The following is a 26567-nucleotide window of genomic DNA, read 5'->3' on the forward strand; positions in this document are numbered from 1 at the left end:
TAAGGGAAGAATTTTAATGTGGTAAAGCACTTGTATCAAACTCATACTGTACATAATGCTCAGAAGAACCAAGTTTTTCAAGGAAACTATCAAGCAAATTTGTTGTCTGTGATTTCAAACTATGAACAATAGCAAGTTTTAGACATAACTATTACATAAGTCAGTATCATTACAGAAGAAAAAAGCAAAGTAGATACCAAAGCCTTAAACACTGTAAATGGGAAACAGTCTTACCCCAGAGATAAGAAATACTTTACAGAAGTCCAAAACAGGTAAAATCTGCAAAAAACTGGCAGCTTCCAGAGTGTCCTGAAGGTTGTCCATGTTAAGGGAAAGTTTTGCAGTATAGATGAAATCAATGATCTTCTTTAGGCCTATTTTGTTCACACCATGAAGCTTAATGCACATTAAATCTTGTTCCTTCATTCCTCCTGAAATAGATATACAGGTAAATCTATATGATCATTTTGATGGGGTTGAAATTATTCCATACATTTAGAGATAATTAAAGTATCATTTTAAAATTCAATTTCAAAACCCCATATGCAACAATAGAGACACATGTTTAGCCCACAGTGTTGTTTGCAATCCTGGACTCATTCACACACAGCACTGAGCTTGTGTCTGAGTGAGGGCAATGTGGAGGCAGCAGTGCACAGCTTTAATAGAAACACCACCTGTGAACATGGCCTTGAAGTAATCACTTGCAGAAGCCATCATTGCTCTGTGCACAGGAAACACCTCATCACCATCCCCAGGAACGAGCGTCACGTCACACAGCAAACCTTCCACTCGCAGCTGGTCAAAACCCTGCAGGAAAAGCACAATGCAAAAAGCATCCCTTTGATATGGCAGCAGAGTAGGAATCTCTTTATTTCCCTTATGCAAATATTTCTTCACTTTTATGTACATGTGTATTATAGGTCCAAAAAAGTGACAAAAAAAAATTCGTCATCTTAAAGCCATTATCTGTAATATAGTCAATAATTATAATTCATTGAAAGCAAGCAGAATAATCACTATTTTCCAGATATAGCTGATGAATGGAAAGTACATCAGAAAAAGAAAGTAGAAAGGAGTTTTATTCAAATAATTAAGTTATTTTCAGGAAGGAGTTTCTTTTGTAAACTTTCACAATAGCAGATGTTTCAGGTAGGAACTGCTATCGTTTTTGGACCTACCCCTTCTGGTCACATATACATTCTAGATATGATTCTGTTCCACAGCAATTCAAGGGGTTTGTAACCTAACAGACTGGGAAAGTCTGCAGCTTGGAAGGAAAGCTGTTACCTGGTTCTATGATTACCAAATTTGCTACCAAAGTTGACATGCTAAAAACTCCCATTATACATCTGATCTCCACTGAATTACTTATACCATCTAACTGTAATAAAAAATGAAGTAATCTACGGTGGCATCCTAGAGCAAGATTTCCTGCAAACATGGGCCCAGTTGTGGATACTGGAGCACAGAGGAAATACTCTCCTCATTCATTCACTGTGGAACAAACAGAAGCTCAAACATGAAACATTTTCCTTCAAACTGGTATTTTTCCAGTACTAGCAAGAATGCAAATATTGGCTCTATAGATGTTCTACCACACACTAGTGCCATAGTCAGACCCAGCACAGGGCATTACACCAAACCTGACGGGGCTCTGCTGTCTTGGGGACATGCCCTACTTAATTAAATAATGATATTTAAGCGAGCTTCTTTGATACAGTTGTCACATCAGAGTTTAAATGTTGTCACCTCTTAGAACTTGAGAGTGGACTGGGATATGACCCCAGGAAAAGGCCAGGGTTTTTTTCCAAGCTGATGCTAAAAGTTGAAGCTTCATCTCACAGGAAAAGAAATCCCAAGCAATGCTTCCTTGTAGGCTTAGACAGCATAAGAACATGAGAGTTTTTGAGGCTTTATAGGAATTACTAGACTGATAAAAATCTATTCAATGGACACATTGTTTAGAGCAGCCAAATTGTCAGTACAGCTCAATACAGGCATGAGAATATTTAATTACCTGTAGTACCACAGAACTGTGAGTATTGCTGGTGAAAAATCTTGTGGTTCCTGTCTTTGAAGACTGCAGATGGGCAGAGACGCCCATATCGCTGCTCCCAAGGGACACTTTCATATGAGGATCCTCCTCTTCCACCAGAGATCTAAGAAAATTGGAACACAGAAACCTTAAGACCAAACTCATCTTCATGCAGTGATGTTTTGTTTTAAACCCACAGTCTTCTGGGATGAAATGTAACAGCACAGAGGCTACAGGAAAAAAAATCAACAGGCAACAGAATCAGTCCTTAGTGGTTGCCTTCAGCTAATTCAAGAAAGTGAAGCGTTAACAGTCTCTATAAAAGGCATAGCTACTTTTTGGCTAGTAAGTTTTTCCTTTTCCTTCCATCCCCAGCTCTCTGATTTAGACACTTGCACACTGTGTTATTTCTATGATCCAGTATTGTAGGATGTTTGTAGAGGTTTCATCTGGTTTCCAAAATCAAGCATCTTAGCTTCTCTTTGGCAAACTGGTCAAACATTGAAACTCTAAGTGCAATACGAAAGAAAATGTTTTCATTCTTACAGCTTGCATTACCTCATTCATGCATGACTTATAATAGAAGATACACATCATGGAGTTTCAAGCTGCAGCTTTAACTTGTTTTTGAAACACAATTAGAATTCCTTTAGGACATGATATCCAGTATTTTGCTACTGTGCAGGCAAACACTTCATAACTTTAATTTAAGATTTGATTCCAAGCAATTACTGGCCAAATCTAGACAGGACGAGGTAATTTCAGGTAGAATTGTTAAAGAATTTCTGCAGTATTATTAGCCTACTACTTTAATCTTGAGATGTAAATTAGATTACACCTGAGAGCCTAACTATGCTAACCTGCAATTAATGTAGAATGCAAATAAAATTCTTCTACAGAAATATTAACAACAACTAGTTTCTGTAATTTTTGTGATCTAATGTTCTATCTATGAGCCTTTATAGAGGTATAATGAATATGTACACAATTTTAATTAGCAAACATTAGCTATTAATCCACAGAAGAGGGCACCTCTATTAATCAAGACTCTAGATCTCAAAAAAAGATTTATAGCTGTTTGATGTCATCGCTGCAAATTTCAGATACAAAAAGTTTTCCAAATTTTAAACATGCAGGTTAAAACATTGGCCTTCAAACTAGTTTCAGAAATTACTTTAAGTAACAACAAGGTGCTTAAATCCCCCTCCTTTTCCCCAGATTTGATTATGATCACAATGTAAGCACAAATTTGGAATTTGTGGAAGAAAAATAATTTTCATTATTTCTTTTTTAAAAAAAATTTTTACCCCAACCTTCTTCAGGTACAAATGCAGAGCACTTTCTGAAACTCACATATTACTCTCATGGCACCACGTGCCTTGTTCAAACCCATGATTACAAAAGGTCAGCTACAAAAACATATTCAAAACAAATTCACCATTCAACAATGTACATGGGTTTGAAACAGTGACATTTTATGCACACAGACATAACATTGTAGGAACAAGGGTACATCTAAACAGCTGTGACTTCCAATGCACTCAGCTGAATAAACTAATGTGGCTGAACTGCAGCATGCAAGATTTGTGCTATTTTTGAAACACAATTATCTCTATTTTATAAAACAAATCCAGAGTCACTTAAAAAAAAGTTTACAGGGTGTACCTTAGCAAAAGGCTCTCCAGAATATATCTGCATCCAACAAATACAACTATGCAAGAGAGCAGCAAGCAGTTGCTGGCTCACGACCCAAAGTATTTTTGTTCACTCAGTTCTAGGGTGTTTAAGGTTTGGTGGGTTTTGTCTATTTTAGTTTTCATACAATCACATGGAGGCAAGTCTTACATAATTTCAAAGGACATCCAATCTCTAAATTTGTACATGTCTTTCTAAGAAGAAACATAAAATAATGTGGGGAGACTTGCAAGCATGGGTGTGAACAACAGCAGATTCAACATGAATCTGACTCTTTGCTCTTGAAGTATCTTCCCAAAATGTCAGATCAGATCGATGTTACATGAAGGAGTATTTAAAATACTTTCTCTGAACTCAGAAAATAGAAAGTGAACACATCATTTAAAATCATTATGAAAAGAAACAGACAAGCCAACCAACCGTCTTGGCTGTTTGGAGTGGGTTTTTACCATGTTTGCCACATCACTACTTGACTTCCTTAACAGCATAATTCATAAGTCTTACAAATGAAGGCAAAGACCTTGAGTATGATTCATTTATTCCAAGAATGGCTGGGAAAATTGAAGCGTTTTTCTGAACATGACACACAACTTCCCATAGCTCTGTTCTCTACAGGTCATCCTCTACAGAACACAATGCCTTGTTAAAACTGCAGTCAACAGAGAGGATAAAATAAATCTTAAAATACTTGCAATACCTAAAAGTAGACATTTGACATGCTGGGTGTGGCTATCAGGAGTTCTTTCCCCTACCTGATTTTCCATATATAAAGAGCAGTTCTCTATATCACACACAAGCTCAGCAGCTCACCACCTGAAGCTCTTTTGAATAAAAAAATTTCACTATTTCTCTTCCACATTTGCTGGTATGTATGGGCAGAAACTTGCACATGTGAATGAGGCATTAAAACCTGCAAATTTCACACTATAAAACTTCACCAGAGTATAACTTTTACAATTCTAGTCCAAAACATTAACTTGGCTGCATATGATTCCATGTGAATAAAGACAAGCAGATTATATTAATTCTATATGGCTAAACAACTATGACCACAAAAAATTGTGATGTGGGTTTTCGTTTGTTTGTGGAGACTTGGGGATTTTTGTTTGATTTGCTGTTGTTAAATACCCCACCTTTCTAACCTACAGTTTAACAGTTCTGGAGGGCTGAGTACCCTCTCCCTTCTGCAGAGAGTGACATTCAGGAGCTGGGTTTGGCAGAAGTTCCAAAGCAAGTCAGCAATAACACCTGGCAAGAAGGCACTGATCCCCTGAATTCCAGCCCTGTGACATTCACCAAGAGGGAAAGAGCATTCCCAGGGTAACCACAAATTATGCCTTTGTCACTGACTTGGTAGCAGTTCAGCATTTATCTCCACACAACACAAGAACCTTTCTTTGTAAGACCAAGTGAAACTGCAACAGTGCATAAGGTCTGTGTTAACAGCAATACACAAAGAGCAAAACCCAAGCATTGCATTGTATAGCCTGCAACAAAATCCTAAAGCACTCAGAATGCAGCTTCTGTTGCAGGGGCTGTAATATTAACATTCAGAAATAACTCTGCCATTCACACCCAGAACAGATGGGAAATGCACTGAATGTCCAACTGACTTCCAATAGAACCACAGTAACTGCATCTCTCTTGTTTGGACACTTACCAAAGACATTATTTACATTTATTATCATAGGTCTACTAAGCACTATAATTAACTCAATAGCAATGAATGTAAACATTGATTTTTTTTTTTTTTTTTTTACTTTAAGTACAGTATATCACAATTAAGCATACTACTAAAGGAGAAAGTTAATTCACTTCCTAATTAATTCTATTGTTCTGATCAATAGAAATCATTAAACAAGAAGTGCAGCAGTACCATTTTTAAGTAAAGTTTTAAAAAGTTAGGAAACAGAAGTTAAAAGAAGTTAAACCTACAGTAACATGTCGTGAGAATTCACAACAAGCTGCTCTAAATGGATGTTAAAACCACCTTCAATACACACACTTGGTCTGGAGAGGGTTAAATATCACAGTGGAAAGAACAAGGGAATGTTGGAGTTGCCTGTGAAATGAATATTAACACTGCAAGAGGAAGGCAGAGGAGCTGCCTGACTTTCTGCAACCTCTGGGAAGCAGTGGCTTGCAGTTCAGAGAAAGGTGCCAGAGGTTAATTAGTCGCTATCACAAAGTAGGGTGAATCACAATTTTCTTTCTAACCTCATGTTGATTCTTTCAAGTACAGCACGGATTTTTCCTAGAGGCTGTAACCAAATGTGCTTTTCTCATGACTCCAAGTTAATCCTCCAAGTACTTCCAACTGATATTTTTGTAGTGGTGTAATATGGAGTGTTCACTACATGGATATTAACATGCTTTAACTTTCCAGCAAATACTGACAGATTTCACAGGCTGGACTTACAACATGATTCACAGAGGCAAATTGCTTTCTAAACCACTTAGCAAATATTAACCTTTCAAAACAGTTCAGAGGCATCCAGGTGACCCATGATAAGCAAAGATCCGTGAACACTGTGACAGATTTTATTCTCAACTGGAATATTCAAATCATGGAGTTGCCATTTTGTAGAGCTTAGTAGCACAAATGAAATAAACCAATATTCTGTTATTATATTTTCTTAATAAGTAGTCAAGTTTATTCTGACACAACAGAAACAAGGCAACTAAGAATATTAAGGATTTGTTCATTTCCATCAGTAAACCATTCATCTGTTTCTCAGACTACTGTAGAGACTCTTTGAAAACAAAGTAAGGAGATCAGCCTACAGCTACAGATATTTTAGAGTGCATGTTCTCCAATTTATTTAAAACCCAGTCTTTACATAACTCAGTAAAAGCTTTGCCAAAGCCAGATTGGCCAGAGAGTGAGTTCTTTATTTGGTGAAGCTCAATAGCTCATTTTTGAAAGGACTATAACCTTATTTTCTCTGTCAAATCACTGTTCAATGAACCATGACCACAAAGTGTTCTGGTCACTGGTAAAATGGCTTCTGATGCAATCACCCCTGGCATATGCCAGGACTCTGGTATTTATCAGGTAACAAGGACACAGATTTCAATTTCATATCAGGTTATTCTTATTGCACCTGTCGAAAAAAAACCCTGGAACATTCCAGGGCTCTCCTATGCACGTACCTATGCGTGCAATTTGCTAATAAACCTATTAATTAAAAGGCCAGTAAATTACAACAAAACTTTCATTTGCTATTAAAAATACAGGTTTTTTTTACTTTGCATGCATAATCTGCTGAAGAGTACTTTAGTAAGCTTAGTCTCCAAAACAAAAAATTATTTACTATATTGCTGTTTTCCCATAACGAACAGATGTAATGAAGTAATGAGTAATGAAATTAGGAATTCCCCAACAAAGCACCTTGGAGCCAGTAAACTGAACTGATATGGTAGCACTGAATTAAAGAAAATTTCATAATATTTTCTAAGAAATTCAAATACTAATATAATGTAGATGAAAAAATTATGCAATCATGGTATTTCATGTTTCCATTCCTTATCTTCTACGCATACAATTCCAGAAAATCCTTTATTCAGGCAAAGAATTTACTTTTATACTTGTCCTCCCCTAAAATAACATCTCTTCCTTTTATTACTACTTTTTATGAAGAATTTCTAATTTAATTCTTTTATGGTATCAGCAACCCAGTAAAACTAACCAGTTTTATGAACTTCTAATGGATTTCTTATTACAAAACAGTTTCTACAGGAAATGCAAGTCCATATTTTAAAACAGATACATGATTCCAGCTAGCAGAGAAAAGAAAGAGAAATGATCATTTTTGTTCCAATAGATTGACATGGCAAGTCAACTCCTGTCCACAGAGCAGGTTCCAACTTCAGTTCTTGCTTTGGGGCACCCAGGACCTGACACTGGTGCTGCTCAAGAGCCAAATGCAGCATGAACACAAGAACAAGACTGGAAGGCAGGACCTGAATTACTTTGCATGGATCACCTGTGTGACACACACAGTGCATTAGGAGTAGGAATTTTGCCTTTTTTGCCTTTATCACTATGACCAGTCGTCCTACATTATCAGCTTCAGATATCACTGTTTTTACTGGACAGTTTAAAGATGATATTTTTATTAGATGAACTTGAGGCTGCTGCTGAAACTAAAAACACCTTGCATTTGTCAGGCTACTGAATTTCTTTAAAATGCTATTTAATTCTGTTTACTTGAAGGGGGCCACCACAACCAGAAGTTTAAACCTTCTGCCTCAAGTCAATTATCATTGCACTGTAACTAGTGTGAATGAGATCTCCTAAAACAGCTGTGGCAGCTAGTGCCAAATACTGCTCACTTTGGACAATCAATGCTCTGATGCTTATATTTTAATATTTCACTTTTTACACCTGATCTTTCTCATACATTAGAAGGACAGCAATAACAGTAGAATATTTTAAAATATTTGCTTAGTAACTTCATACTGGGCTCTTCTAAATCTCCACTCCAGAAGAAAGGCATAAAGTAAAACTTACTGTTTCTTAAATGAAAAAGCAAATAGATGTCCCATTTTCCACCCTTCCTCTAAACTGAGGGTGTTCTGTAAAAGGAGAACATAAAAACAGGCTCTATATAATAGACCAAAGCAGTGAGAAGTAGGTTTTTACTTTAACAAGGCCCTGGCCAAGGGAAGCAGGAGATGAGGATGCAGGACCTGCAAACCCCCCAAAATCAGCAGAGAAGGACAGAGGTCCCTTCTGATGGCAGAGCAGGCAGTGCACCAGCTTTACCTGCTCTTCTGACACAGTTCCAGCACAGGATGCTCAGGGCAGTGACCAGTGAAGGTGAAGGCAGTACAGAAGCAATGTAGCCTGGGCAGCTCTGCCAGCACCATCACCAACGGCAGCAGGGCTGCAAGGGGAACAGCCTCACCTGAAGGACAGGGACAATGACACGTGCTGAACCACAGGCAGGCTCCAGGTAACCAACTGAAGCTATTTCGAGAAGCAAAGTCTTGGAGACTAGTACTTAAATGTCAAGCCTTAACATTTCCATTCTTTTTTCCCTTTTTTTTTTAGTCCAGCCAAGCCTCTTTGGACTTCAACATACAATTACTATATTGTATCCAAGCACACAAGCCCAATCAACAGAAATGATGAGAGCTACTTCAGACACTCAAGTGACTGAAGATATTGTCACTGTTCCCAGCACCAGTGGATCACAATGGAGAGTAGGAGAACATAGAAACAAAGATACAAAAAGGTTTGGGTGATGTTGGGAGTATCACTTTCTAGTATGGCCACACTGTGACCAAAGCCAACAGAAGAGGACTGAACAACAACTGTTCTGGTATGATTTCCCAAGAATATGCACACAGAAAATATTCTCTTCAAAATTCTTTCTTAAACAACTAAACAATCACAGGTCTCAAGCTGTTTACAGCATAATTACAGCCCGCTGGTTAATTCAAATTTGTTTTCCACAGAAACAAAGCAATATTTGGCTCAGTCAGTGCTATAAAGCTTTTGTTCCTAACAGCATTTAATCTCTCTGGGAGCCTTAGTATCACATCCACATTTATCTGCTTGACAAAGGGTTTGCATTCATTGAATCATTCGTAGCTTAAATTTGCGGACTCGCATTTTTTAATGATGCTGAATTAGAAACAGTTCATTAATGACTTTTTGCCAAAGTTGGTGTTTGTCTGTTGATTCCTACTATTAGAAACAGAAAAAGCAAAGGAAATACACATTTTGTAGCTTTTCTACCTAAGGAAAATCATTTTATTCCCTTAATGGTGAAAAAGGTAAAATAGAACAGTCAGGTTTCACAGTTTAGGCTGGACTAACACTGCATCTATTTGCTGCTCTTTATATTTGGTCTTAAGCACTCAAGAGTTACACTTCCTGTGTATTACAAAACACTTACAAAAACCCTTTGCATGCACCAGCAGGTTATGGTTGTACCTCATGTGCCCTTAGTTTTCACACACAGAAATTAGGAAGTGAACAGAATGGCTCCTTAGAGACAAATATAAGCCTAAGGAGGCACCTGCACATTCACTGTTTGGTCACAGAACATCCATCCCACTGCATTCCTGGAACTGAATTACAAACTACTCCTTTCAAGAGTGTTAGAGGGGTTTTTTTTATACTGGTCAGAATAATTCTGATATGTTAAAAGTCATTAAGATTCTGCCATTAGGGTTTGGGTTCTTGTCTACCATTCCTCTTGCTCTGTCACTTCTCAGAGGTGTTTTATCATTCCTTTATTGCAGTTTGCTGGAGAGGATGTAGAGGGGCATTAATTACTTTCAACTGTAAAATATTTTTCCCCTGTGTGATAAAGCATTTCTATTTATGCATAAGAGGGGCATGTGACTTGTTCATCCCACAAAAAAACCACATTTTTGCAATTTAGACATTGATACAATCCTAGTGCTGGACAAAATATTACAGCAATAATATAGATGTGCACTTCCACTTTAGTGTGATAGCTACACATTACTACACTACAATTGCCATTATTACCATTTAGAACAAGCAACTACTATTTCAAAACCGAAATATTCAGCAAGCACTTTTGAAGATCCATAGGTAACCTCATCCAAATGTCAACAGAAAATATCACTTTACACTAGAAAAGTCAATGAGGAATGTGACTGGCAAAAAAAGATTTTTTTCACAGTAACAAAGAAATAATGGCAAGAATAAACTGGCAGAACTGACATGCTGGTAGGACAGGCTTAGTAACATATTCTAGATAATTCAATGAAGATGCTTTACCATGTCACAGTACAATGTCAATATTGCAACATCCTGCTGTGTGAGAAGTGTGCCATTTTGGGGACCTGTAGGCCACATCATCCCCTATAAGGTCTCCCCAGAAAAAACAGTACCCCTGGGAGACTTCATGACAGAGAAATTTGAGGTTTTTTCTCATTTTTATCAGTTTATTACAGCAATGAAATTTCACAGTTCAAACTTAGAATAATCTATTGAAATATCTATTCTACAAAGAGCAGAAGAAAGATCAACAGGCACAAAGGAGAACTCTATACACAAAATTTTGGGGATTAAAAGCAGTCTCCCACTAGTATGATACAAGCCCCACTCATCCAGTTCATCTGTTTGCATGTATTATCAAATCAGTTTAAAAAAAAATATTTGAGGTGAGCTGCATATTGACTTTCAACATGCTGAAATTTGAACTATATAGGAAGCAATGTCATAAAATGGAAATGTTGCCAAAGACAGGTAGTGTGAATATTGTGTAGTCTGTCAGATGCTCAGGAGCCCAATAAAAGGTCATTTATTAAAATTTACCATTGAAGGCAGCAGACACACAGAGTGGTCCCACCAAAGAGAACTAATACTAATAATCAGGTGGTCTGATAAATTACACACACACCTTTTCCCATTTGAGTATAGATCACTGCATGGCATAAATTCAAAGAGCTCATTGTAAAGCAAAGCAGATAGTTGGAAGAAGATACAGAAGCATTAACCTATATAACCAATATAAGCAGCTAAAACTAATGCTGCTTACTCCAGAGTATTAAGAATTTATTCTACTTTTCTGCACAGTAACTGGTTTCCATTAGAGCAAAGCATTTCCTATCAGACAAATTTCATAACCACGTGACTCAGGATAGACTGTTGCAAACCCTTTGATATCAATATATTTGGAATACCACATCTATTTATTTCTCCTAACATTCGTGAGTTATTTATGAAAACACAAGCAAAGGATAGTTTTCATTTAATATTAACATAGTATTCCATGTGAAAGAAGACACTAAGATTACAAGCGGATTATTCTGAATCAATAACTTTTATTTTACTTATCTTTAAAATTGGCATGCAGGTGACTAAAACGACTTAATTGAACATTTAACTTTCTAAAAAGCAGCTAAAAATATTCTTGCATGACATAACCTCTACAGAACAATCCTCTGTAAGGTGTTTTTGCAAATAGGATTTTTGCATTATTGAATTCTTTGTAGATATTCATCATAGAATTTTAATGGCCCGATTTCTACAAACATCTCTTCCATTTGCATTAATGGAAAATGTGCATAATTTTTTTTTAAGATGACATTATTGGTGTGAATAAGAAAATTCTTAGTTCTTAATGTAGGAGATGCTGTTCCCCATGACCAATAATTGGGACTCATATTCCTTTATATCTCAAAGCCATTAAATACAATTCAGAACTGTTCCTCACCCTCACTGTAGTAGTGCTTTAATTCTTAACCTCTGCTTATGTGAGTCACTGTTGCTTTTTTGTTTTTAAGCATTTGGCAGTCATGTTAAATAACAACTATGATGCCATGGGACACTACTTTTTCAAGTGTTATTCACTGTCCATGTTATTCACTTTCTCCTTTCCTTTTATTCACTTGCTGAAACTGTCCACATAATATATGAAGTCACGTAGGTCTCTCTCCACATAGTCAAAACAACCACAAATATGAATATGATTTGACTAGTGGTGCATAAACTTACTGTAACAGCCTTCACAATGTTTGACAAACAGCATCTATATTCTAAACCCCAGCAAAATAAGTGCCATGAAAGAAAATGCAGGCTGACAAAGGCGTGTGCATGCACCCACAGCTGCACATTCCTAACTCGTGCACTAAGCCAGCTGCACTACACCTACATATGCTGGCACATGCCAGTGTTCCAAGTCTAATAGTGCCTAATTTCCCTAAGCAATATCACTGGATCTCTCCAGCTTGGGAGAAAGTTCAAGCTACTCTGGATCAGTTGCACCAGAAGTCAGGGAAGGTGTGCCTTCCCCACCAACGGGACCTTTTGCCCTCTGTATAATCTGAAGAGTTCTCTTGCAGTCGGGATGCCCTGAAAATATCCCTGATAAACAAATCCACCAGCCAAGAGGCAGCAAGCCCCTGCTGCTCCTTCCCATTGCCAGGAAAGGGGAACCAGATCCTGCAAACCAAGCAGACATCCCAGTGACAGAACCACGTCCTCACCGACAAACTCATCACACCTCAGCTTCTGCAGGTCCTTCATTTCAGGTACCACCCAGCCACAAGTTCCCCACAGCACAGAACTCTCCAAGACGAGCTCCTCACACTCATTTCCCCCCATCAGCAACTACAACAAACTACCCAAGCAGAGACTGAGCTCAGCCTGCACAGCTGCATGACGGCCAACATTTTGCAGCGGCACTTTGTACATGGGTGCTTCATCCAAGAAGCCAAACCTGCTCACAGTCACCAGTCTCAGGGAAACTAAGGCAGAGTTCAGCTATTGAGTACACAGACCAAAAAGCGCTAATAAAATCTGTGTGTCCTGATCATCAGTTTAATCTCTAGATAAGTTGCTTGTCAATCATAAGGAGGGCGAAGCTTTTAAAGCTAAGGTCAACTTTATTAGAGAAACCTGAAAAACTGGAATTTCATTTTAAAGAAAAGGAAGAAAAACAAAAACACTTTTAAGACCTTCCTAGTTTGCATTCCAAACTACACTAAATCCTCTATTTTTTAAGATCGAGATGTCAAGTATTAAAGGGATTAAAAGCTCAATCATACCTTTGTACACCGTACATCCAAAATATTTAGCAACGAAGTGTTCATCTGTAAATTCTAGAGTTTTATGGCCATTTGTTTTACATCAATGCGTTCCATTTCACACACCACTTATTTCTCAGCCCTTTACTCAAAACATCAGCCCTTTGCCAGTGTGCAGAGTGCTATTTACAACACCAAACTTATAAATACAAATATCAAAAACATCAGATTAGATAAAACAGTATCAAATTTACTGTTATCTCTACAATTAAGGTAATTAATCCCAACACCTATTTTACTGGTCAACCTCAGTTACAAGGGATTTTTTAATTAGCTGATTTCTATTGCCAAATCAAATCGGTGCCATTTTGTAATGTTTCTCATTCTTTATAATAAAATCTATTAATAATTTTAGCATTAGAGATACGAGTCCTCCTCCAGGTCTGTGTGCCAATAAAGAAATGTCTTCATAAATATTGAGATAAATTGACTCATTATCAAGAGATGATTAAGGCTGCTGATCACATATTTCTCATGCTCCAGATAAGCACAGCATCATATAGTTTAAACACGATCACTAAACCTGTTCATACTTTCAACACACTGAGCTAATCAGCCCCACGATCCCCATCACAAAGGCTGGAGCATTCTCAGGGCTAAGATTAGCACTTTAAAGGCGATACACAAAAGGAATATTCTGTTTCAGCAGCAGAGAGATCAGACTGGGCTAGTTTTGATTTTTCTTGCATTTAAGACTACTACAGTTTAAAAACAACAGCATAAGATAAAACACTAACAATACTGTTTCCCTGAAATAGATTCAATGTCTCACAACTCTTATCATCATGATACTTTCCTTATATTTAAGTCATATTTTTAACAACTCAGAATAGGCAGCAATTTATTGGAAGTAGCTTCTCTTTCAGCAGCCTTAAGTATATTTGATGCTTCCCATAAAAAGACTGAAGCACATCCACATCTTGTCATGAGATTAATTAATCTTAAATGTGAGTGTGCCCAGCACAGGATTTGTACAGCCAGGTTTGTTTCCTCAGTCTTTCTGCCCGAGAACAATAGTGACCATGCACATGGCGCTGGATTCTTTCAGCCCCACCATAACAATGCCATGCCCAGCAACAACAAAAAAAAGACATTTAGAGAACCTGTGCACCTCTCTCTTACAGCATGCACCTACTGTAGCTGAAGCAAAAGCCTATCTGCAAGCAGACAATACAAGCTTAAAAGTACTAATTTGTAGTTATTAGGCTGGAATACTATAGGAAAGTAGTAGCTTTTACAGCAATTTCCAGATAGAAAAGTCACCTACACTGCTACCTGCGCATTTTAAAGTGACTCTTCCTCCTTTTGGAAGAGCTGCTTCCTTAAATAAAGGCAGAAGGAATTCAGTACCCTGAGCTTAATAGTTTTATTTCAAAGAAGGGGGGAAAAAGCCACCTGTATATGATAACACAGAACTCACAGCAACAAAAGGTGAACAAAAGCTGCATCAGGATTTGGCAAGACAAAGGCAAATTGTGAAGCTACTTTACACTGACAATTTGTATAACTATGCAAGCATTCAGATATGAATGATTCAAATTTATGCTTTAAGCTTTTATTGTAACTTTTTATGAAGACATTCAATTTGTGTTAAGGCTAAGCCTTTAAAGAATAAAACAAGACCTAAGCAGGATGATTTCATCTCTACAAGAACTCACACGAACAAAAGTGCAGTACAATACAGCAGGTGATTTCAAGCTCAATTTCCAAATGAAATAGTCAGGAGGAGGAAATGTTCACATATAAACTATACAGAAAGCCTGCCAGCCTCAAAGCTTAACTTGACATTTCAAGATCAGCTCTACAAATTAACATACCACAAACTTTTCAAATGAATATACACAGTATCGTTATGAAAAGGGCTTAATCTGCACAATTTCTCTACATTTTAACAAAAAGGGAAAGACTTGACACGACATCCATCATAAAAAACATCCAGGATAAAAATGGGGGGGGAAGGTCTACATAGCAAACAATATAAAATTCTGAGTGCCAATGTCATTTAATATGTAACAGGGTATTTTGCCACAGGGTAGTCTCACGAAAAGAATTCCCACCTTATTATCCTCATTTCTCTCACTTACATGTATGCTGGAGAAAGTGGCGATGACCTGGATGTTTTAAGCACAGGAACTGGGAATTTCCAGATAGCAGGAGAGCTCGTTTTCCATTTCAATGGCATGTTGTCACCACGGTACTACAATAACAGTAAACAGCGTTTCCATAACAGACTACCAACTAGGACTTCCATTCCACACACTACTGACACAGCAGTGGCTGCTGCTAAGAACAAGGAAATGATTCTGCCAATGCCCTTAAACCGATGCTTCCAATCTGTAAAACAGGGCTGTAAGGCATCTCCTTTTAAATCCTGCTGTCCCCTAAAGCAATATGATGATTCTATCCTTCTAAACTCAACAATAGTGCCACCTCGTTAGGGAAGCACTGACTGCAGTATATGTTAAGAAAAAAAAGAAAAGACTGCACTCTGCACACCAGCATAATGCAGCTTTATTTAATAAAAGCAGCTAATTTTTAAAGAACTGTTTCTGATGCTATTGTTCTACCTTAACAGGGACACTGCAGCACTGTACTATATTCTCTTCCTATTAACCTCATTTCTGACCAATGGAAGCAGAAAAAAAAATGGGTTTCATATGAAAATGAAACAACATACCTACTCAGAATACACTTGTCATCCTCTGAACATTCTTCTTTTGAGCTGCAACAATACAAATGGGATATAAATCTCAGCATAGCCTTAGGCCACGGCTAATAGAGATCAGTGACTAAATTCAGCAGCCTGTTTTCCTCCTGTGCAAGCTCTGACCAAACAATACAAGAATGCCATTATGGAAAAAGCCCATTGCAAAAAATCAGTCCTTCTAATCCATAGCTAGGAAGAAAAAAAATAAAGCAGAAATCACTGCAGGTTTCTGCATGCTCTTCTAATAGCTTCTGGTTCAGGATGCTCTCATTTTCCTATTCTCTTTTCCAAGGAGGAAGAGCAAAATCTCATGCATTTTACAACATGATATGGAAACACAAATATCACTCTGTCTTCTGCAGTAGAGAAGCAGAGACTAGCAGGCTGTTAATAGCAGTCTTTGTAGGAACGCTATCAACAATCTAATTCTCAACGCCCCCCCCAGCAGCTCCCAAATTGCCTCCAGAGCTGACGAAGCAGATGGTCACGCAGGTCCCCAGCAGGGACCACTCTGCAACTCTGGGCTCTGCTCAGTGACCTCCCGGGGCTGGCAGCAGCAGGGAGCAGGGAAGACAAGCTATTAAAAAGGGAATGGGGAATTTAATAGCATCTTATGTAGAAGCAGAGCGAGTTTCTAGGGAAAAGAAGGCAGAGATTCAGCTATACTGATTACCTTACAGGAATAAAAATAAATCACCTCTAATGTATTGCCACAGCAGACCAAATCAACACTAAGACATTTAGTCTACAAATTTCAGAATAGTCTCTGTACATCATGACAATTTTTCTATTCATCAGGACAGCTTAATCCTCTCATTAAAAAGCCAACACCCTGTCACGCTACTTAGCAATAAAGAATTGAACCAGCAGGTATTTCTATAAATTTCTATAAATGTATTCATTCTAGTAACAATTAACAACACTCAGAGGTTTTTTGTAACAGTGAAACATTTTAACTTTCACTGTTACAAAACGTTTTTCATAATATTAAGCTAAATTTTGGGATGAAATCACCAGGGAATAATTGCTACTCCCGATCACCATTACTGAAAATGTTCACTCAAAATAGTTTTGGGCATTTGAAGCTGTTACCAAAACCAAAAGCGAGGAATTAAAACAGCACAGGACAACCTCACTCAAAACCAGATGCACCCCTTAGACAAACAATTGAGGGCCTCTCTCCCACATCTCTGAAGTTCTAAATTACAAAAGAGCAGCATTAACCCAGGCAACAAATTTCACAGGAACTGCTGCTGGGATGCTGAACAGACACCAGTGTATATGACAACAGTGTTTATATGCTGTGACTATTAAGAAACACTAGTCCTGCAAAAACAACTATGCAGTTTTAGCACATAGTCATACTTTTAACAAAAGAATTCAAGTATTTACATGCCAACAGGCACACTTGGCTACACACTTGGTCAAGTCTATCACACACATGACACTCGACTGCTACATCGTGCCAGCTCTGCACTGAAGGTCTAGAAATCAGGTTGAAAGATGTTAGATAACAGCTATTATAATTACAAAGTTAAAAAAAATCATTAATTTGCATTCATACACTCAGCTTATATTCCCCATTATACAGAAAGTGTCTTAAAATGAGCAAAAGCAGTTCCTTCCTTCCTCACACAGAGTGCAGCCAGTGCAGCCAGCTGGTGACTGCTTGTAAAGTCTCTGTCTCACTGCTCTGCCACCCCCAAGGAGATCTTCACATGTTTTATTTATTAAGAGCAGCATGATTAATTTTTAAAACACAAATGAGGTTAAAGACAATGAATGGACCCCTTTTTCAGAAATAACTCCTGAAATACCCTTTTGATCAGTAAAATAAAATCCATCTCAAGCCACAAAGTCATTCCCAAGCATTGACTGACATTTAAATCAATCCACAAAGGCACAGAAATCAGTTACTTCTCACTTTTGACCACAACAAAACCATCTACTCTAGAGGGCACCATGAGTCCTCCAACACCTGCTCTCCTCTGTGTGCTCCTAGTCCCACTTACTCTACAAAAACATAAATAAAACCTTTGCAGAAAAAAACAAAAACAGTAAGCATTTTTTGAAAACACAGGAATTCCAAGCACTGCCAACAAAATCCCCTCCCAAAGCCCAGCAGAAATTACTCCACCAAACAGCCCATGTACAAAATCCAGAATTAAAGAAAGTAGCAGTGCCAGGTACTCTAAAAATAGGGAAATGCTTGTCACTTGCTAGAGAACAACCATGTGAGAAATGAATCACCTCTCTGCACATAAGGAGAAAAAACATAAATCAAATCCCATTTTCTTCCTGACAGTCACAGATTGGTTGCATATTCACAAGGAAAATACTATTATTATGTATTTTATGCTTTACATAAACTATTCCTAAGACAACAGAACATCTCAATATACAATTCTGATATTTTAATCAAGACTTCAAAATAACAGTTTAGCTGCACATTTAAAAATATGGGAAAAGTAATCTGATCTCCTGGAGTGCATTGCACCCACTGAATATGCATTTTCTGTTCTCATATTAGATAGCTTTGCCACTCATCCTCAAATGAAGGATTCTGAGGGTCAAAAGCAGCATTACAGCTCTGTGCAGAATCCTCCTTGCTGAGAAAACAGTTATTCTCAGACAAGTGCTCTGAAAACATACCAACTTGGCATACAAACTGCAGATGTGCTTTAAGTTTAAAACTCCTAAATGCTGAAAATCCCATGATAATGGCACAGATTAAACAGAATTTTGGGACCATTCAAGAGGTTTGTTTTCTGTATTTTCTCACAAGAAAGTTCACTTTCAAAATTAAAAACATCTACTACTTATAACTTGCTTGAAGTTATTCAACTTATTATCCAAGTCTCCCACACACCCTTTATTCTGTGTACAAAAGATGACAAAGTGTTTGGGTTTTAAGGAACTATCTCCATGCTTGTGTTTCCAAAGCTTCACCGAGCACAGATAAAAAACTGACAGAGTATCACAAACTTCTGCACAAAACTCAGCCATAAAGGAAAGGAACAGGTGGTATAAGAAGAAAAAAAAGTAAATAATGCCACCAAAGGTAAGATCCCCAAGGTGCCATTTTACAGACCTGAGACATTAAGGGAGGCCAGAAGCTACTGACTGGGCTGAAGAGCAGTGCAGCTCTGCTCCCACAAAGAGAAGAAACACTGCAAAGTGCTTGTGTTAAGAGAGGAAAGCATTTCCTAACTCTCTTCCTCCAACCCTGCATCTACATCCTGCTTCACTATTGACCAACAAGCAAAATTTGGCCCCAAATGAGAAGAGCAGGCACACAGCATCACACTCAGCAGCACATGACCAAATCACACAGAGCCTCCTTGCCAGAGCACTGATCACAGCATCTTTTCTTCTGCAAGGTCTCCCTGATCTTCAGAGCAGCAATGAAGCTAAAACCACGTCCCTTGTGACTCTCTTCCTTTTCTGGGGATATCCTCTCCCCTCCTTTGTGCAACTTGAATGTTCAGCTGCTACCACGTTGTGTCACACATACCAACTATCAACACATTGTCCTCCTACAGCCCACTGTGTTCATATTTCTGGGCCATCTCTACATCCAACAAAACTTTTAAACTATCTCTGCATTTCCCATGAGACTTCTCTTCACAGTTGTTCAAAAAGAAGAAAAAGGCACAGGCAGAAAGCTGTATCAGAGCCCAGGCAATATAAAACTAGTCTGAAAGTATTTATTCTTAGCCTTTGAATGCCACCTGAAATTTTGTATGAAAACTAAGCAGAATAAAAGTCACCTTCTAGAGATGTTGCTGGATTTTCATCAGTTTGCACAGATAATGACCTTAACTTTTTTCCCCTCAGTTCTTAAACTGTTGAAAACAAAACTGAAATAAATACTTGTTCAGTCAAGTGATCTGCTGCAGTTAAAAAAATTGCTGTTCCACTTTAACAGGCTACTTACCTCTCTCCTTTTATTCATCTCTTAGGGTCTGAGGAACAGAAAGCACTAGGTAAACAGTAGGGTTATGCTATATCAGAACTTTCTCAAGCTTTCAAATCCTTTCTAGCATGACCTGAAAAGTCTTCTCACTTCGAGAACCTCAGGCTTCTTAAGCTTTCCAGAAAGAAAAACAGTCAAAGCTACAGTGACAGTATGATGTACATCTCCCATTTTCATCTAGACACGTAGACAACAGAAAGGTCTTAATATTTGTGTCACAAACTATTTCCTACTGATACAGTGTTTATATAGAAGAAAAGATGCCAGACTCAATAACAAGAAAAATACCTTAAAATGGTAGTGGTAAGACCAGTAAACATTTTCAAATTTCTGAGATTCTTTTCTCCCACACCTGTGTTGTAAAAATTCATCTATACAAAAGCACGTTTCCATTTTAAAATGCACATTTGTTATATGATAAAATCCCTGTTTTATGATATTAGCACTAGCAGAGCTCACTCCAAACTGAATGCAGAAAATCAATTTCACAAAGGGAGGAATGGCTCTCATCCTTTCTATATCTTCAAACCACCAGCCTGCTGAGCTGATGCATCCTACACTACACAAGAGCATTTTGATACGGAAGAAAATAAAGCAGAACCCCCAAAATCCAGTAAAATATTCCCAAAGACATGGAGCTCAAATGCAGTAATCATTTCAATATCAAAGTCATTTCAGCAATTTAAATACGGCTGCAAAGGCACAAGTCTAGAAACTGAAGAGGAGCAAATAAGGGTGTGTAACATTTCTCTACAGGCTCCCTAAAAACCTGACTGTGTGATAATTTAATTGGCTTCCTTATTCAGTTCTTTCCACTTCACATGGTTGCTTCTCATGCCTCTACCTCTGGCTTTTCAGTCTATTAAACTGCAGCTGTTCCAATTACTGGAAGAAAATAATTTAAAATGGTGTTGACAGTACTGCCCTATATATATGAATCTGTTAATTAAAACAATTTCTTTGACCATATATCGTCAAAATATTCACACCAAAATTCATATGAAGGGAAAAACACATCTTTGCCTGAGGAGGAAGCCAGAGGAAACCACTGCAGTCACATCTGCAGTCTTCTCACAGCAACACTGTAACATTCCCCAAACACTGAAGTACAGAAAAAGACTGGCAATGCTTTCACTGAAATGGCAACTTTTCTAGAAACATCAAAGATCTTACTAAGAAAGTCTCTGAATTAATTTTGTAAAATTTCATTAAGAAATTAGCTTTAAAACTGCTAAAGACAATTCTGACAATTACGTCTGTACTTTGACTTGCTACCTGCTATGCTGTCCCTAATTTTTTTATAACTGGGGGTAAAAAAGCACTCAGACATCAGATATGAGTTACAGCAGCTTTTAGAAGCAGATGTACTGTAGACATCAAAGTGCATGTGACCTCATAAATGGATCAGAGATGCTCACAAAGTCGTTACTCTCAAAAATTCTTTTAAATTGGGCTGACTGCTCATGGAACAAGGAACGATCATAAATCATAAAGCATAAAGAAGTGAGATAAACTGGGTTTGCATCCAACCCCTCCTGCTGTCAAAATGCTGTAAGCAGTGCAGCTTCCTGTCTCTAGAACAATATGTGGGACCCTTTCTCAAATAGGAAAAAAATTCCCCAAATCCTTAAATATTAAGTTAAGCAGTCAGGGCATGTCCTATATGTTTAACAAGAAGTGCTACAGTTTTCTATCCACTCACTCAGCATTTTTTCCTGTATAAATGAGGAAATTGCTGCAGTGACATTTTAGGATGCACCACTTCAGTGAAAATTATTATACATAAATATACATATGCATACTATATATATAGGATTGTGTATATAGCATGTGTGTGTATATATACACATACACACACTATATATGGACATACATTTTTTCTATATATATTGGACAAATACACATTACCCTGCATCTGACACAGCCACTTGCCCTTCACTTCCACACATCTCAGATAGGAATGATTCAAATTCTCACATGATTTTGCAACTACCAGAGTGAGTATATGTTCTTCAACAAACCAAAGATGCTGAGAAGGAATCATGTTGAGAAATTACTTTCCCCATTTCATACATTCTTCAAACGTCCACAACTCTGGTCCTTGCATCATTCATAAAGGAAAAAAGAAATGATAGTCTAAGTTTGAAATTTCTGAAATTATTCAACAGCAGCAAACATTAAAAAAACCCCTCATACCATTTCCTAAAAGGTCACAATCAAATATTTTTAAAGCTATTTAAGTAAAATTATTTTGCTTAAATTTTAAGTCAGGTTCCCAAAAACTTGCAGGACAAGGGAGACAAGAAATACACAAATTCAGTCCCTGCAATATTCACACTTATGATATTTGGAAGCATTCATTTATTAAAATACTAAAGCCCACCTCAGGTATACTTGGTAACTACACACAGCCTCAGAAATATTTCAAATGTTCTGAAGTGTGTGTTTCTGACCATGAAAGTGGGTTTTATTTTATGCCATTTATGGATGTCTTGCATTTTCTTGTGTGCCTTCTTGGAGAGATTTTTCTCAAATTGAGGTAAGATTTGTCAAGATGCACTGTTAATTTAAATACAAGTTACAGCTTATAGTATTAAAAAAAAAAAAAAAAAAAAAAGAACAGCTTTGCTTGGGTAAATTACTGTTATGTAAAAGTTATTAGGTAAAATAAGGTCTTGAAACACTTAGTAGGAGGTAAAACCAAAGTGAGCTAATGAAGGTTTCCAATTTTTGATCTAAGTCCATGTACTCTACTGACAACACACCACTAAGAAGAAATGCTTTTGAATTAGCACCAATTTATTCAGAGAACTTGGCTTATCTTCCCCAGGTGATTACGTTTAATAAATCAACACAGAAAACTGAATGCACAGTCACAGCTGCCAGACTGACCCTGCTGAAGATAATTGTCTGAAGCAACAGTTATTTTCATTAGGTCAAACTGTGAACTACAAAGAATTTATTTCTAAACAACTTCTCCACAGCTGCTATAGTCTGTTGGCTGCTCAATTTATTTTAGTAAAGTATGCCTAAACACATTTACACATCAGACTCAAATGCTGCAAATATATTAAACAACTTAGTAATGGAACAGAAGCTAGGACTGAGCATCAGTCATGAACAACTTCAGTATTTCCTGCACCACAGACAGCACACTGCAAACTACAGAAGTCATGTGCAGGGTAAAGTTCTTTGGAAATATTCTTAAAATGAAAGCTTGTAGTCTTTTTTTTTTTTTTTTCATTATTGCATTATTTACAAGGAATTTGTTAATCCCCTTGCATTCTCTAAACCTTACTATCTTTATCCACTGGAGTGTATTCTTGTGGTCCTGCACACCTACTGAAAGTGTCCCTGATGGAAAGAGCAGAAGAGCAGGCAAGAACAAAGCCCTTGATCACTACTCTTGTTTGCTTCTGTAATGACTCAGTTTCATCAAAAGCCAAAAATACAAACTTTTCCTAAACACAGGAATTCCTACTGCATTGTCACCTCTGATGTCTCCAATCCACAAAATCTCCTCTGTGGACACTCCTGACACCTCTGCCCAAAGGCCAGAATCCCTGAGGAAGGCAGAAAGAGAATGAAATTGAAAAGGTTTCAAGAATGATGCTGATGCTTCAAGCGCAGGCTGTCAGAACTCATGGTGTGCAGCCTGGGAGGGACAGACACTGCAGGCATGGATCCTCCACGAGACTCCAACTGCTGAACTGCTGCACCTTCTGCCCGTGGCCACTGCCCTGCAGCCGCCTGGATTCCTCCAACGAGTCCCAGAGGAGACACCCAGATACAACCCATTCGGCTACCTGCCTTCAGATACTCTGAAGCACATTAGATACAAACTTTTACAAAATGGCAATTTGACCCTGAATTTCAGGTTGCCTTCACACAGGGACATGTGAAAGTCTTAAGCAGCAAAAAAGTTCCATTTCAAATTTGTCACTAATGTTGTTTATCACCGGTGTTTCATTTCTCACATTCAGCGAGAGGAAAAAAAAAGTATAACTTCTCTACACTAGAAAAGGAGTTTCAGGACCACAGAGCATTTCAAATAAATGCCATGAGAACAAGCAAAATTAGTACCAAAACCAGAACAGCTGAACAGGCAGTGAGGGGAAAAGAGTCTTGTACTAAATTTTCACTGTACAATCAATGAGTGTGCTCATGCCACAGAATTAGTCCCATCTTAGTGATCATCAACATTTAAAAAACACTTAAAACTTTCAAAATGCATGCCTTGCTTACATTTAGATTTTTCCAGAAGACAAAAAAACCACATTCACAAAAATTATTCTTCATATGAATGGGGTCCATTTCTCTGAAATACAGCACTATGTTCTACTTCTAAATCACTAAATGTCAAAAGTCTTGTGTAATAATTAAATTATAGACAGAAAATTCAATCTTTAGCAGCTCAGAGAATATAAACTTAAGGAAAATTCCACATTTCCTAGGCGAAGTTTTGAAAGATGCCAGTTAGTTATTTGAAATTTTTTATGGTGAGCAAATATACAAGCTATTAATTCATTTCCAAAAGCAGATCTAAAGTTTTAAGATATTCACTTAGACTGGAAGAACTCTGCAATTACAATACTCCCATTTATGATAATTTAGGATCAAATGAGGACATGCTGCTTTGCATAAAATAATTGTACATAGCAAGAAAAGTACCAGCTGATTTTAGAAAGGCCCATGAAAGAATGGCAACTTTACTTGCATTTTTTAAAACTATGAACTGTTTAAAGCAAATGCTTTAAAGTCTTCTGATTATAAACCTTTCTTTCAGCAAACTTCAGACATCTGCTATTCAAAAGTGCAGTTCAGTGCTTTCACCAATGGCCATGGAGCAGCTTCTACAGGTCATGTTACCAGCACTCCACACACTCCTGACAATTTTCTGTATCTTCACAACATTGTATCTGTGGCCACATCCCTTCAGAAACACAGGACTGAGAATAAATCAGTGAAGCTCAGAGGAGGAAAGGACTGCAGAGAGGTGGGTGGGAGGCTCAGCCCAGTGACAGCCACCACCAGCACAGCTGCACCACTTCAATCCACCCACCTCATTTGGTCAAGAAAAAAAGGGTCTAAATTCTGCAAATAACTCTAGGCTCCTATGCAAAACAGTCACATTGTTCTCATCTGTGCTGCTCTACTGAATCACAGCAGGCTTAGGAGAGACCACATTAGAGAAAAAAAATTAAAAATCTATAGATGTGCATGGTGTAAAGGTCCTTAGGGTGAAATAGCATTGCACAGCTGTGATGCACGAAGACATAGTGCATGAGTCAGCTAAACCAAGAAATATTTGTATTTCAGCAGCTTCTGCAGCTGCAGAAATGTGCTTTTCTTCAGCTGAAGATACCTTTTTGGGCATACATAGAGAACACCAAGCAACCGCAATAACTTTGAGCAGGGACCAGCCCTTCTCTGAAATAGCCTTAAGTCAAGCAGTTGTAATTCAGGACTTGGTCTGCCAGAGGGAGCTGAAGGAAAGAGAAAAAATCCCGTGCATCTCATTGCTTCAAAAGTTTCAGGGTTGTCCTACACCAATTAATGCAAGTATTCCAACCGAAAAGGGGTTTAATGTGAAATGTACCCCAGCTGTGTATGGCACAGGGCACCCCTGCACTGACACCCCACTACCCAAACCTTGCCCATCATGTCCAGTGCCCCCACCCAAGGAGAGAGTCCCTCTATAACTTTGAATGGAAACAATTCCTCCTTTTAGAGTGTATGTTATACACACTTTCAAGTGTATGTAACTACTTTTTGATCAACACCGTAGTGGAGGTGACTGCCCCAGTGAGAGACTAATAGGAAAAGCATCACATGAGATGCATCTAATACCTTGTTACATCAGCTGGGCAATAAATGCCAGGCAGCACTGCACAAAGGCAAAGCTTCCAGTTAGAACAAGATACATATTATGTGAAAATAGATGGTCATTAAAAGGCTCGTTGGTCTTTTTTGCGTGCTCTTTTCACGTGCTGCTTCTAACACAATGTTGATACACCTAAAAATCTGCCTGTGGTCAGAGGTGTTACCATACCAATAATTTATTCTTTTATAGCACTTGCTAAAGAGCTTAAAATAAGCAGGAATTGGTCCCATTTTGCAAATTGATAAAGCAAACTATCTAAACAATGTGTTCATGGGAAACCGGGATTCTGTAAAACACGTCAGGAAAGAACTTCACTGCACACATACTGGATGACCCCTTTCTTCCCTCCTGCATTTTCAGACAAACTACTTCGACCTTCAAAAACTTCACCTGTAAAAACTAGCACACAAGGGTTTCGCAGTTTGAAAAAAAAAAAAAAAAAAAAAAAAAGCAGATGAGTATACCTTTCAATAACTCCTTTAAATCTTTAAATGCTAAAGCCTAAGCTGATCCAGCTTCCCTTAGATCAAAATTTCACCGACAGCTTTAAAATCAGCACAGCAGCATCGTGAGCCTCTCTTGCAATCAGAACGCTTTTAGGAAAACCAGCTATGCCACCTTCTGGTATTCACAAGAACTACTCAACAAGACAGATATTTTAATACATTCCCATTTTAAATGAAAAAAAAAG

The 26567-nt window shown here is 37.8% G+C and overlaps 1 protein-coding gene across 6 annotated transcripts in view; it reads right to left on the reverse strand.

Annotated features, from left to right (window-relative positions):
* The window catches only part of KLHL13 (kelch like family member 13), a 79862-nt gene that overhangs the window by 21105 nt on the left and 32190 nt on the right, over positions 1 to 26567 (reverse strand). For 2 of the 6 annotated variants that reach the window (XM_014887157.2, XM_014887173.2), the window contains 3 exons: positions 2021 to 2162; positions 678 to 810; positions 235 to 431 (listed from right to left, as the gene is read on the reverse strand). In XM_014887157.2, coding sequence (XP_014742643.1) covers positions 235 to 431; positions 678 to 810; positions 2021 to 2162 — 472 coding nt within the window. The other 4 variants (XM_088173176.1, XM_088173174.1, XM_088173175.1 and 1 more) reach the window with 4 other exon arrangements.

Source organism: Sturnus vulgaris, chromosome 14 (assembly GCF_052056855.1).
Source record: "Sturnus vulgaris isolate bStuVul1 chromosome 14, bStuVul1.hap1, whole genome shotgun sequence".
NCBI classification, from domain to species: domain Eukaryota; kingdom Metazoa; phylum Chordata; class Aves; order Passeriformes; family Sturnidae; genus Sturnus; species Sturnus vulgaris.